Source organism: Anastrepha ludens, chromosome 4 (assembly GCF_028408465.1).
Source record: "Anastrepha ludens isolate Willacy chromosome 4, idAnaLude1.1, whole genome shotgun sequence".
Classification (NCBI taxonomy): domain Eukaryota; kingdom Metazoa; phylum Arthropoda; class Insecta; order Diptera; family Tephritidae; genus Anastrepha; species Anastrepha ludens.
In genome coordinates this window covers 2,606,215-2,620,381 of record NC_071500.1, presented here as the reverse complement: position 1 = coordinate 2,620,381, position 14,167 = coordinate 2,606,215, and the positions used below count along the sequence as shown (strand labels likewise).

The following is a 14,167-nucleotide window of genomic DNA, read 5'->3' as shown; positions in this document are numbered from 1 at the left end:
TCTGTATATCAGATTGTTATTGCTTAGGCCTGTGTGTTTTTAATTTACAGAAACCTCATATTAGGAAGTCGTCACTACCAACTACCACACAGAGTAGAGAAATTAAAACAGTGTATCGTGTAAAAAAACTTATGATCACGATTGAAAAAAACATAAGCAGTTGGAAATTGAACGGAGCGTAAAGAAAACACATCTAGTCAAAGTGACGGTCACTTACGGCCGTAAATATTAAAACAAATTTACAAAGTCAAACAACAGATGGAACTTTTCAAGGAATATAATTCATCAGAATAACAAATATAAAATTGTATAGACGCACTAAATGGACAGTGAAAGTGTTGTGGAAAGCTCCATTTCGCATCCATTAACGGAAGTTTTTAGGCGAAACTTTTTACAAAATTTAACTAACGCTCGAGAAAATTTCGCCAAACATGCCTCGAACTCAACACTTCCTGCAGCAATGGACACAGTTGCCACCTCACCGCATTTGGGAGAGGTCTTTTTTACGATATCAACAAATTCCTCAGATAATGTCACATTATTCCCACTGTTGGTGGATACGCATAAAGTATTTGCCGAGAATGATAGTATTCAGTTGGATCACGCCCCCCAACTCTCCCAGTCGACGATGATCAAAGTGTATGTGTTAACTGTAATGGCTGTGCTGTCGTTATTTGGGAACGTGCTCACCATGTGGAATATCTATAAAACGCGAATTCAACGACGCAGCTCACGACACAGTTGGAGTGCTATTTATTCTCTGATATTTCATCTATCAATTGCTGATTTACTCGTGACATGCTTTTGTATTATTGGAGAAGCAGCCTGGTTTTATACTGTACAATGGCTGGCCGATGAAATAACATGTAAATTGGTCAAACTCTTCCAAATGTTCAGTTTGTATCTGTCAACGTATGTTTTGGTCTTGATCGGCGTGGATCGATGGATTGCGGTCAAATATCCGATGAAATCGTTAAACATGGCAAAAAGATGTTATCGACTACTTGCCGGTACATATGTACTCTCATTTCTCCTAAGTCTTCCTCAGGTGAGTGCAATGTCTCTTTGCAATTAAATAATACAATAAGAGCCTAATGCTAAATAATATGTAAGCCACCATTGTGAAATTATTGAAGCCACAGTCAGAACTCTTTCTCAAATGTTCCCTTTTCTGCAGATGATTTGGAAAATCCTCTACTCAGAAGTCGCTAAATCGACTTTAGGGTATTTTGTACCAACACGAGTTAATTTAACAATGTAGAAGGTTATTGCCGGCATTAATAATAAACAGTATTAAATTTAAATAACACTAAAATAAGTTCATCGAACAATATTTACTATGGCACATGCATAAACAAATTTTATTGTTGAATTCAAATATACATTTTACGAATACTCGTAAATAAGTTAAATTTACTACAATAATATGAGGGGGCGCTTCCAGATTGTACGTATGTACATATGTATGTAGTGAAATTGTTTTGTTGGGCATGCGGATTTTTTATAGTATTTTCCTTCGCATTGCTTATTAAAAATACTTTGAATCTCCTGTTTCCACCTTTCGAAAAAATTGCTCTTCTAAACATGTGCCAGAACTTTTATAATTTATTCTCTGTTGTGGCAGTAATATAACGGTGCACGTATTATAAAGTGTAAGCATCATAAATCCGATATTTGATAACTTTTACGTGTGCCAATTTATGTCTGTATGCGTTTCAGCTTGTTTTTTATTTACACTACAAAACGTTTGTAATAGCATTTACATATTTATGTGCCTGCATACGAGGGAGCGCTTTCAAATTCGCGTCATTGGAGTTTGAGCGATTCGCTAAGTAATTGTACGAGAAATAAACGTGTGAAACCTGGCAAATATGGGAATCACCTTAGTAGTATCTCAAAAAGTGACGCTTTTGACTTTTGGAACTTATATAAGAATTTCCGCCGGGAAGTACAAATGTATATGTCTCTCAGTATGTTCGAACAAGGGCAAACTCACTTAAATATGGCACAAAGATGATCACAGCCGGTCATTGTCCTATAGGCGCTATGCTGTATTCTACCCCTGAAAAGCTTTAGGCCAAGATTACATATGTCACTATCCGCCATGTAAAACGAAAACAAACAAAAAAATGATTAGGAGATGAGGCACTCCAATTAGGAAAATATATGAGGATCAGTTTCAGGTATGCAGCTGAACTATCCACGACTACGAAGGACTTAGTTGGGTACGATTTAGTTAATTACCCAATGTTCTCGGGTTATTGTGTCCAAATGTGTGACGCGATAAAAAAATTAAACAATAAGACTCCAAACCTTAATTTTAAACTAAATCTTAATCACTGTTTTATGAAATATTCTGAGTCTGACAAATGCATTTTTTGGCAAAGCGGTTAAATACGCATTAGGCATTAATTACTTTATTCCGATGTAAAGCATGTGGTTAATAATAAATTTCTATGCTCACAGCCACTTAACTCATTATACTATTGATTTTAACTTCTTTATTGCTTTACTTAAACATTTAAACAATTTATTAAATAAAATCACTATGAAAATCACTCTTGCGCTTTTGATAGCAAATATAATTGTTTCCTGTTTTTTGTTGTCTGGATATCTGGAGCTAAAAATGCTACAGAAAACTTCCCCTCCGCCCACCATCCCAAAATCAGTGGGTAAAATACTAAACATTCCCCACTTAAAGCTTATTTGTTATTGTGGCAGCATAAACATGCCCTGTACATGTACGGGAAGAAAAGTAGAAGAATTGTGCATTTTCGCAATGCTCCAATCCGCCAATCCTTCAACAAAGAGGTCTACGAAAGGCGTAAGGAAGTGCTGAGTTGAACTATCCCATGTTAAAATTTAACCTCTATTTATACCTATTTCCTGAAGCTAAAAACGCTCCCTCGTATATGTGTTCATGTATGTATGTGCCCAAAATTTACAACGCACATAAACGTGGAGATAAGATTGGTATGTAGTAGTTTTGAATAACGAACATGTGTATTTGCCTTTGTTCATAAATAAATATAAATATAAATATTTTTATTTTGTAGTTTTTCATATTTCACTTGGCACGCGGTCCGTTTGTAGAGGAGTTTCATCAATGTGTAACTCATGGATTCTACACAGCCCATTGGCAGGAACAATTATATACTACGTTTACACTGATCTTCACATTTTTGCTACCATTATGCATTCTCTTCGTCACCTATGCGTCTACATTTCGTACGATTTCAAGTAAGTCTACTGCAAATAGCACAAAAATAGAAGTTGCGCAAACAATTTCAGCATTTACAGGTAGCGAAAAAATGTTTTTGGGTCCAAAACTAGTACCCAATTCGACTATAAATTCCATGCAGACAAATCGACAGCGAATCATTCATAAGGCGAAAATGAAATCCTTACGTATTTCATTTGTGATAATAATTGCATTTCTCATTTGTTGGACACCTTATTATATTGTGATGGTTACGTTAATGTTTCTCAACCCAGACAAGAAGGTATCGAAATGTTAAAGAAGCTGCCTTTATTTGGCTTATAATTAAATTAACTTTCAGCTCAGCGAAGGACTTGTCTCAGCGATATTCGTTTTTGGTATGTCAAATAGCTTGGTAAATCCTTTGATTTACGGTGCCTTCCATCTACATCCTATGAAGCGAAAAGCCAGCCAAAAGGGCGGTCATACTGCGTGCAGCCTAAATAGGTATGTTATAGATGGAGCTTAAATAGGAAAGCACAAAATTTGTACACCAAAAAAGATTAACGAATATCAAAACGTCTATACCCAAGTTGTACACCCACGTTGTGAAAGCTTAGCTTACCCTTCTAACAATGTAAACTACATCTACGGTAGTGTAAATAATAGGTCTGTTCATGTAACAATTATCCAGTAACTTCATTTACTACAATTCGCTCTCAAAGAGTAAAATATCAAAAAATGTGCATGAACGCAAAACCAGTAACCATTTGCAAGTTTTACCAACACCTTAGAATCACTTGATTTTATTTTGTCTACAATTATTTGTTCCATTTCAGCATCGCTGTCAGATGAAGAACATTTCACTAGCAACAGTATTGTTGTGGCAATCACAGCTTTCTTCATATTTTCCTTGCCTCCCTCTATGCATGTACATATGTATGTATGTACTTATATGTACGTATATATGTATGTCTCCAAATTTGTTAGTAACCATAAAATGCAAGCATAAACACTCAAAATATATTTTCAATGCATTCGATTTGTATTTCCCAAACTGCAGCACGGTGCCTGGAAGCTGTGGTTCAAAAGTACATACATACATACATATGTATGTATCTTTATATCATTGGCCGATTTTTATTTAATATATGAATACAAATAAACTTTATAAATTTATCTCCATTTTTATCTAAACTAAGAACTTTGACTCAATTCGCAAATTTTAATTCGTGTTTATTTTTACTTTGCGAGCAGCTGCTTTTCTCACTTGCAAATTCTTACAAGTAAAAATTTATCCAGTAAAAACTTGCAACTTCCCTCAAAATGAAATGTCATTTTGATCTCTCACTTTCTCCTACTGGTACGGTTGTGGGCAACATGAACACCACAACTTGATGGTTTGTAACAATTGTTACAAATTATTTGCTTCATGAAGAAACGTAATCCTACCCTGGTTCGAAGTGGAGTACTGTGAAGGAGCCGTCCCAGTATTTGTTCAGCGTAGATTCTGACCGACTTTGTTTGCAGGTTTAAAAAAACTGTATGTATTCATAATTGTCGGAAGACAATATAATAACAATAACACCTCCCAATTAAGTTCGATTTATTTTATGATTAATCATTCAGTTTAATAGTCCTGATGTTAATTCTTTAATAATTTAAAATGTTTGATAAGGTAACGGATATAAATTTAGTCAGGTTTTCACAAAACTAATACTTGCAATATTAAAACGTATAATATTAAAATATTTTCTCATTAAATGCTTTAAAGAGATTTCAGTGAACTTTTGTTCAAATTAAATACATTGTTTACGTGCATTACTTGTCATCCGGGAGAGTCAATAATTTATTATTGTCAACCTTGAAATATAATTTCCATTCCGAAAACTTTGAGCATTCACCTTGACCGTTATTAAGTATTTTAGAGTTTTCCCTAGCATATTGTATATAAAAAAACGTTAACAAATTTTGTACGCAAATGAAAACTTACATATGTACATATGTTTTCAGGGCGGACTCACAGCGGACTCCGTCCATATTGACGGCTGTTACACAAGTCGATGGCAGCGGACGCCATACTCGCGTTAACCGTCAGCCCAGCTACTACCGAACTCACAGCAATGGAAGCAATTCCAAGGAGCAAGTCAGCCTGCTACAGATTAGTTCCACAGCTGCCATTGTGCATAAACTCAATTCGAGTTCAGAGCGAAGTTCACTGTTTTCACAGCAAACAGCGACGACAAATTTAACACGTAATGATATGGACGAAATTAAGGATGAAAGTGAGGATACAAAACGGGTAACGGATACACAAAGTACAGTTATCTACTGCTACAAGAGCCTAAAGCCAACCAATTCACTCGCAAAAAGTTCTGAAACTCTCGCAATTTCGCCTTGTAATCGTCTGCATTCCCCACAAAGAACACCTGTGTCCGAGAATGACTTTCTTAGAACTGTGTGTGTGAATAGCTATAAGAATAAGATGGGCACGGATGAGAGCGTGTCTAGTGTATAAGTGCCATTTGCATACGAAATATTTCTTTTAAAAGCAGGTTCCTTACACATGTACATACATACATTTTAAGTACATAAATATGTATTTACTTTCCTCGACAATATTTAGCAAACTTATCAAATAGGACTTGTTTGTATATTTATGTACATAAATATTAGTGTGAGTCAATTTGGTTTTAAATAGTGCTAAGCTTTATACAGATGTTGATACATATATATAGATGTAAGTATATGCATATGTGTGTGCGTGTCCAAAAATAGTAAGCGTATACATATCAAAACATACATACATACGAGTATAATCAGTGTGAATTGAATTTGTATAGGCAAACTTTACACAAACATCGAATTTTTTTAACTGAAAATCAAATGCGTACACAATTCTTAGGTATTAGCAGATTAAAACTTGTAAAGTGTGAATGAGTACATGCGTCAGAAATGATGTTACTTTTGAAAAGTTTATCTTTTAACTTCCGGCATCGAAGTAAATGTATGCAGAAAATAGCAACAATTTTTTTTTTTTTTTACAGAGAGTGCGAGTGAATTTGTGCTTGCATTGGGTGGATAATTTCCCCCCCCCGGCTGTAAGTATGCCTCTTTTGCCATGTAGTCCATCCACGCGCAAATACCATTCACCTCGCTTAACTGCATTATGTGAAACTGAAAATCACACTTGATTGAAAAAAGCTTAATCTTTAAAGCTCCCTTAATACTACTTAACAAAATAATATACGTTTTTTACACAAATTTTGTAATGTTTAATATTATATTATCTTAATTGTAATTGTATTATATTATTTTAATTAGAATTAGCATTAGGTAATATTTACATAAAAATATAACCTCTTACGCTGGAATATGAAGGAATGCAGTATTTGAATACGGAAAAGGGTGACGTCCAGTTAAGCATATTCGTGGTTTGTTTGTAAAATTCTTTTAACCAATTATGCGCGGCGACAAATTATGCTTAATTTCAAAGTTTTTTTTAACTTTTCTCCTTTTTTCAACTGCCTAACAGAGTTAAATATTTTTCAACTATTTTCAAGGTTAGCAGTGCCGGTGATCTTCGTCGTTCCGCTAACGTAGAACCGACTGCCGTGGGAAAGAAGTTTTAAAAAAAGGTGAGTAGCATTACAACATATTAGTCAAGAAACAGGACTAAATGTTACCGTTATATTAAGACCAGAAGGGTTAGGACATTTTGAGATGTTCTTAACACCACAGTTGTGAAAAGGTTGCACGCTGACAAAGAAACTAACGACGAATTAATGGTAATTTCCATGACAGCCGGTTTTACGTACCGGAATGATGTGGGGTTTTCCCGACCAAAGGCTGCCGGCCCGTAAATTAACCTGCACCTCGTTTCCACGACAGTCGGTTTTACGTAACCGACACCACTCAGATTTATATCCGGTCAATGACTGTCACTTCAGCAGCATTCCTCGTATATAGCATGTATGGGGAATGTTTATGCTGCTACAGCAACAAAAACACTGCATCGTACCATACCCCTCATTTGTCGTCACTGGAGCAGCTCCATGCAGCAAGACCGCTCCCAATACTTCTCTTCAGGACCGGCATTGAGCGTAACCCTGGCCAGGAAGTGTATTTCTGCTGCACATGCCAAAGACGGCTCCATCCAAACTCAAATCGGTTAGATGCAACCAGTGCAACAGTTGGTGCCACCTGCAGATTTTCTCAGGCGTTAAGGCATACAGGGAGTGGTCCATACGGTCACGTGATGCTTTCCACGGCCTCCACCTCACAAAATGTGCCGTTGCAGCCAACCGGCACCACACACAGAACCTCCACGGTTTTACGGAGCTGACCCGAGAAAAAATAACTCTATTGCAGCGAATCAAATATTTTATTGATGATAAAAGGCAAGTCTGCAGCTATAATTAAAAATTGCGTCCCAACTTAAGCAAACAAAACAATTTTGACATTTTCAGAAACAAGAAATGCTGTAGTTATTCATAAACATCTGAATATACATAAATAAGTTCGTAAACAACAAAAAAGGTATAGGTAATATATAATAATGCACGCCAATATTATCTATCTTTTAGTTTAGTTGGGAATGGCTGTAAGAAAATGTGTGCTACACATTTTTATTTGCTTCGCATTCGAAATATAAAAAAAAGGTAAATTTTATATGGGGAGGTGTACTTACATATACACATATACGTATTTATTTATGTATTTTCAATCGCGTTTAAAGAAATATTGCAATTTAATTATACAGCTCGATGGGCACGTCACATATCACACATACACACATATAAACATAGCACATATGTTATTCATATATATTAAATATTCCAATATACCCGTAAAATATTGCATTCATGAATTCACATGGGTACATATGTGTGTATGTATGTATTTATTTCACCTCATTCACTTACTCGGCTCTTGCTTTTAGTACTGGTGTTAAAAAACATTATAACCTTCGCCAGCTGCGACGAATACGAAAATAACAATAAATAATATGGCTGCGCTAAACCTAAAGGCGGAGAAGAATCTAATGCACAATTCTCGTATGTGAGGCGAAGACATTTGGTGGGCGGAATGGCGCTTTACGATTCATAACCTCCGACTAATGGAGTGCGGCCCTTGGCGATGTCGGATATTTATTTCATTTTATAGTTGCTTCTCCTTTTGCGGAAATTGAAACGCAACTTGTTGTTGGCTTGATATCAATGACCTTCTAATGACATTCTGACATGGTCACCATTTTTGACAAATGTTTCTGCGCATACGCTTTATTTTTTAGATTTATTGTATTTTGACATTTTTTTATTGAAAATTAAGCACAACTCGATTTAACCTGTTGCGCTTAAGCTATTTTTATGCAGCAATGTATGTATGTCATATATTATATTTACTGATGTCTATGATAAAATATGGTACAGACATTTGCAATTAAAGGGCATTTGACATTGCATAGACATTTGAAATTACGCACAAATAAATTCACATGATTACATTTGAGATGAGATTATGTATGTGGATTGCAAATGAATAAATGGCTTTCAATTTAGCTTTGAGTCAAAAGGTTAAACTCCGATAAAGCTTTATTGATACTCGAACTCGAAAAACACTAGGTATCATAATTCTGCGCTCCTATTTTTAAATACTTTGTGTCCATAGCATTTCTAACGATAGGATCAGTGCAAATTCAAATTCATCATCTTCCTTGTTTACTCTCGTAGCAGCTGTCGACAAAAAGTTTTTTTTTTTTTTTTTTTGCTGTTGAAAGCAAGTTTTGTATGTTTGATATCAATGGAAGAAAAAATCTGGAAGAGCGCGGAATAAAGAAATGTTATTACCGTGAGACTTGATGGAGATGGGATGCTGGATGCTGGATGCTGGAGTGGGGTGTATGACAGCTGGTGACGTGAGATGTTTGCAGTTTATTGATTTAACAATGAATAAGTTCGCTTTTTTTGGTATTTTAATACTCAATTCAAAGGAAGACACCCAGATGCTGGGCCTATCAAATGAATACTGTTTTCGACAAGACAACATTGCGGCATAGGGAAAAGTTATTGCCCTTTATGAGCGTTTCTGGAAAAAAATGTAAAAAAGCACCAAATTACAATCAAAGAGGTCTTGAAAAATGTTAAGTGGGAGGAGTGGGAGAAGATTACTGTCGAAGAGACTACCAAATTGTCTGACTTGGAATTGTTTGAAACGTTGTGGATCCCGAACAAGCTGCTAAAAAGTCCAATTTTTTGAGAAATTTTTGAACGTTTTAAACTTTTTATAAACAAACGTAGACCTTCGGAGTTTGTAATTCGTACGTTTCAAATAAAACCTATTAATATTTGTTAAATGATGTGAAATAAAATGAGTTATAAATTATTTACATTTATTTAATAAGTTTAATGTCGTTTAAATGTGGCTAAAAATAAAAGAAATATTTCAGAAACTTAAAAATTTTTCTTCGTTTTACTTTCTCAACTACCCATAAAGAAGAGAGGTAAGCGGCAGCGATACTTAGATGAAGGAATATGGTAAGTAAAATTTAGAGCATGAAAACAAAGCATTAAAAACCAAATAAATTAACATTTTATGCAATTTTTCCAAGCATTTAGACGCAACAAGGGTGGAAAGCAGCGTCAAAAGCGTGCATGGGCGTGTGAAATTATAGTTGCAATCACTTACTGGTCAGGACTTACCTTTTTTTATCATATTATACAGAATTTATTGGAAATCGATCCTGTGCTCAAAAAACTATTGTAGTAAAATAAGAATTTACCAGTTTTAGGCCGAACAATTTTTGCTTATAAATTTTGGTGAATGCATCAAACGATCAGCTGTAGTGCATGTGATAGAACATTCTTAGGGGTTTTCCAATAACAGGTGTTATTTTCAATAGCCGCTATTTTGGTAGATGTCACTTTAGAAGCTGTAATTTTTTGATTTTTGACAAGTAGAAACTACGCCATTAATAAAAATGGAACGATACACACTTATACAACGCATTAAAATTATTAAAGCTCACTATAAAAATGGTGAAAATTTGGCAGAGACGGTTCTGAAAACTCGAACATTTTTGGGTCACCGTGAGCACCTTCTCGGACCGTAATACAGAAATTGGTGAAAAAATTCGAGCTGTTGGGACAAGTTAGCGATGTGAAGAATAAAACCCGTACACGTTGCTCAAAAACAGCCGAAAATATTGCTGTTGTAGCCGAAAGTGTTGAAGAAAACCCAGGTTTGTCCATTCCTCGTCGTTCTTTGGAATTAGGCATTCCACAAACGTCATAGCACTGGCACAATTACGTGAATATTGTAGCAGGTTAAACCCCTACTTATCCATAATTGACACCGACATACCAAACATATGTCCGGCATGTGAAGGCACCCCGCACGACTTTTACCACCTTTTCACATGCCCCTTAAAACCCACTCACTTATAATCTCGGTTAAGCATTACATCATGCTTATAAGAACCTATTTATCAGGGATCTCAGAACAAACCTTTAGAGAGAGTGCTTCACCATCCTCCATAACTCACGTCCCATCAACTAAACGAAGCGGACACAGACTCAAAACTTTTCCTTCCAAGAAGCTATTGCTGCTAAGAATACCATCGATAAAGGAACAGCTTATATTCACGGGGCGTATGACATTTTCAGGTTCACATGAACGATTCGTGCCTTTTTTGTTTTTAGATACTATATATAATTGGGGCGTACACCCTTTCGGGGTGTTTGCCCGAGCTACTCCTCCTATTTGTGGCGTGCATCTTGATGCTGTTCCACAAATTGAGGGAGTTTCAAGCCGACTCCGAACGATAGATATTTTTTTGAGAAGGTTTTTCATGGCAGAAATACACTCGGAGGTTTGCCATTGCCTGCCGAGGGGCGACCGCTATTAGAAAAAACTTTTTCTTAATTGTGGTGTTTCACCGAGATTCGAACCAACATCCGCTGTGTGAATTCCGAATGGTAATCACGCACCAACCACTCACTTGTTTTCAGATATTTTATTCCTGAAGCGATATAGATTGCAGGTCAATAAGCGTTCCGACGACAGTCGGATCTACGTAACCAGAACGACGCGGATTTATGTTCGGCCAAGGACTGTCACTTCAGCAGCATTCCCCGTATATGTATGGGGAATGTTTATGATGTTACAACAAAAACAACAACGGTCCAATAAGTACCGCAACGGTCCCATGCTAGTATGGCATACGCAAATAATAGCAATTGATGAAACCACTCATATTCAACAGAGCAAGGAAATATTAAATATTTAAGTTTTAATTATTTTTGAACTGATTTTTGAAATGCATAAAAAACTCTAAGTACTACTTTTATCTTGTACTAACTACAGCTTCTTTCCGTGCTGCATCCTGCAGAAGTTGTGTGTCTACCTCGTCACCTGGCAATTGAACATATCGAACAACAGAGCCTCTAATGAAACAATTTTTCACAGATAACATGTGCGGATATTTGTCAGGGTCCGTAACATTAATATCGGTAAGTTTAATATTCAAGTACTGATCCACAGAATGTAATGTTCCGCATATGCTGCAATAAAAACAAAAATTAGCAATTGCCTGTAAACAAACCTGTAGAAGGCATACCTCAAGTCATTTTTTAGCTCTACTACAACGTCTTTCCCCACAAGGGACTTGAAAAATGAGTAAAACAGCTAAAGACAAGGGAAAAATTTGACATTTAGTTATTTATGTATAGAATATTATTTAGTTTTAGTTAAATTAACTTACCATTTGAAAAAATGTGTACAGAGGTTGTAGCAAAACTGAGTATTCGGCACTAGACAGAATAAAACAGCTGATCTGGTTGTGCTGCCATATCACACGTTCCGTAGCAACATGAAAGCAAAGAGCGTAAAGGCATACAAGCTGGGTGTGAAAAAAAAAAGTCCACGTTATTTGATTTAATATGTGTACCCTTTGCCTTAGCATCGCAAACTACGCCCCTCTATCTCTTCTCATAGAATTATTTTTATTTATTTTACGTGTTCGGAAATTAAAGTGAGCGTCAATAAATTTACGTTCTATGGCTGCTACGATTTTAGTCAAGACGCAAACGCGGAAACCGATTACAGCACCACTGGCATGTGAAACCTCATTTTATCCAAGGAATGAAAGCTAAGAACGTATTTTAAAGAACGTACGTAAATATATTGAGATTATTTGCCTTTAATATTTACTTCCGGTAGAGAACGTTGATTTGATAGGAAAGGTCGTCGCAGAGACGCATGCATTTGTATATAGACATCACAAAACCTTGGTTCACCACGCAGTCGCAGAAATAAATGCACTGTGTATTAATCCTCGCTACATAAATAAATTCCCGGCGCCAATTTTTGTTTAAGTTTTTTTATTTTCCTTCAACTTTTTTTTAATATAATCAAAAAAATTTTGTGTAAAAAATTTTATTTATACGCTTATTACTTCAAAAATAAGAAAATAGTAAAAATCTAATTAGTTTAATGTTGAGCTGAGAACTATGTTGTTTGTTGAGGTGAAATATGTGTGGTGTGTTCAATTTTTATGTGGGCAAAACTCAGTGTGGTGTCCATAAAGTCGGTGTTCTAAAATCCCTTACAAAAAACCTTTCAAATCTCAATTATATTAAAAATAGTTAACAGTAACACTTTCGCCTTCTCATTCCACTATGCTATAATCAACTTACCCAAAAAAGGCGAACTTTCGAAGTGCAAAAAGCATTCGATACGATCCACCACGATGCAACCTGGAGTGCATTGGCGCGTAATGGAGTAAAAGCACTGTACACCAACGCAAGTTGCCGTGTGAGGCTTAAAAAAGAGCTGCCAATAAACATCACGTTGTCCTCACTCCTTTTCAGCATTGTGCAGGACTGTGCTATGAGCAAAGCGACGCACGAAACAAATGGCTTACATGGGGACTGAATGGACGTCTCGATAATACCGACGACATATGCCTTATGATACACATTTTTACCGATATGTCGAAAAAACTAACGCTAGTAAAAGAAACAGCAACGAAAGTAGGCCTTGAAATAAATATCGGTAAAACTCGATCTGTACACACGCAAGGTAACCGACACGGAGGCAGACCATCACTAACCTGGAGAAGAACATTAGGAACGGAAATAGTAAGGACAAATAAGTTGGAACGAACTAAAGTGGCTAACGCCCAACAGAAGCGAATGGAGGAAACTTGTTATGGCCCTTTGTGCCCTCGTCGAACCATAGGAACTTATACAAGGAGAAGTCCAAAATAAGCAAGAATGAGCTGAAATAGAAACGACAGGAGCTTTTTTCTGATAACTTCGAGTTTATTTATTTAAAATAGTGCCCTCTGGCCCCGATACACTGTTTTCTGCGATCTAAAAGCTTTCATGGCCAAACGCAATTTTCCGAATAGGTAAAAGTCACAGGGAGCCATATCAGACGAATACGGTGAGTGATTGATGGTTCGATGAGATAGTGCATTATCATGCAATAAGCGCCAGCTTCCTGCTTCGCGGTATTCAGAGTAAATTCGACGAATGCTATGCAACAAACGCTTCAAAACGCCAAGATAGAAAATTGACGGTTTGGCCCATTGGCATGAGCTCCTTGCGGACAACTCCCTTGGAATCGTAAAAACAAATGAGCATCGACTTGATTTTTGACTTCCCCAAACGCGATTTTTTGGGTAGTGGCTCGCCTGGTGCCTTCCATTCGGCACTTTGACGGTTAGTTTCAGGTTCATGTTGGAAACACTAGGTTTCATCACCAGTTACAATCTTGTCTTTCCTCGCTCCTTTAATGAGGCCTTCCGAATGTTGAGTTCTGAGCAATTTTTGGGCCACGGTTCACTTGTGCGGAATGAAACATGCCAAGACCTTTCGTAAGCCCAAATGATAAGTTAAAATGCGATAAATCGATGTTTTCTAGATATTCAACTCCAATTCCATGAATTCCAACGATGATTTCGGT

At 36.4% G+C, this 14,167-nt stretch overlaps 2 protein-coding genes across 3 annotated transcripts in view; one reads left to right on the top strand and one right to left on the bottom strand.

The window, feature by feature from the left end:
* Positions 1 to 6,492, top strand: part of LOC128861308 (gonadotropin-releasing hormone receptor) — a 30,224-nt gene extending 23,732 nt beyond the window's left edge. For both annotated transcript variants that reach the window (XM_054099350.1, XM_054099349.1), the window contains exons 2-6: positions 51 to 1,048; positions 3,057 to 3,240; positions 3,301 to 3,503; positions 3,561 to 3,706; positions 5,213 to 6,492. In XM_054099350.1, the coding sequence (XP_053955325.1) occupies positions 323 to 1,048; positions 3,057 to 3,240; positions 3,301 to 3,503; positions 3,561 to 3,706; positions 5,213 to 5,717 (1,764 nt within the window). In that variant the 5' untranslated portion in view covers positions 51 to 322 and the 3' untranslated portion in view covers positions 5,718 to 6,492. The remainder of the gene's footprint in view (positions 1 to 50; positions 1,049 to 3,056; positions 3,241 to 3,300; positions 3,504 to 3,560; positions 3,707 to 5,212) is intronic.
* Positions 6,493 to 11,472: 4,980 nt separating this feature from the next.
* Positions 11,473 to 12,043, bottom strand: LOC128861246 (U6 snRNA-associated Sm-like protein LSm2). The gene is made up of 3 exons (XM_054099224.1): positions 11,961 to 12,043; positions 11,817 to 11,884; positions 11,473 to 11,760 (listed from the first exon to the last, which is right to left on the bottom strand). The coding sequence occupies exons 1-3, from the start codon at positions 11,961 to 11,963 to the stop codon at positions 11,544 to 11,546; spliced, it is 288 nt and encodes a 95-aa protein (XP_053955199.1). The 5' UTR covers positions 11,964 to 12,043; the 3' UTR covers positions 11,473 to 11,543.
* Between the last annotated feature and the right edge of the window lie 2,124 nt (positions 12,044 to 14,167).

Bases quoted from the DNA above. Each gene is read 5' to 3' on its own strand.
- LOC128861246 (XM_054099224.1), bottom strand. The intron at 11,761-11,816 runs GTATGCCTTCTA...TTTTTATTGCAG, and splicing joins GAGCTAAAAAATGACTTGAG to CATATGCGGAACATTACATT.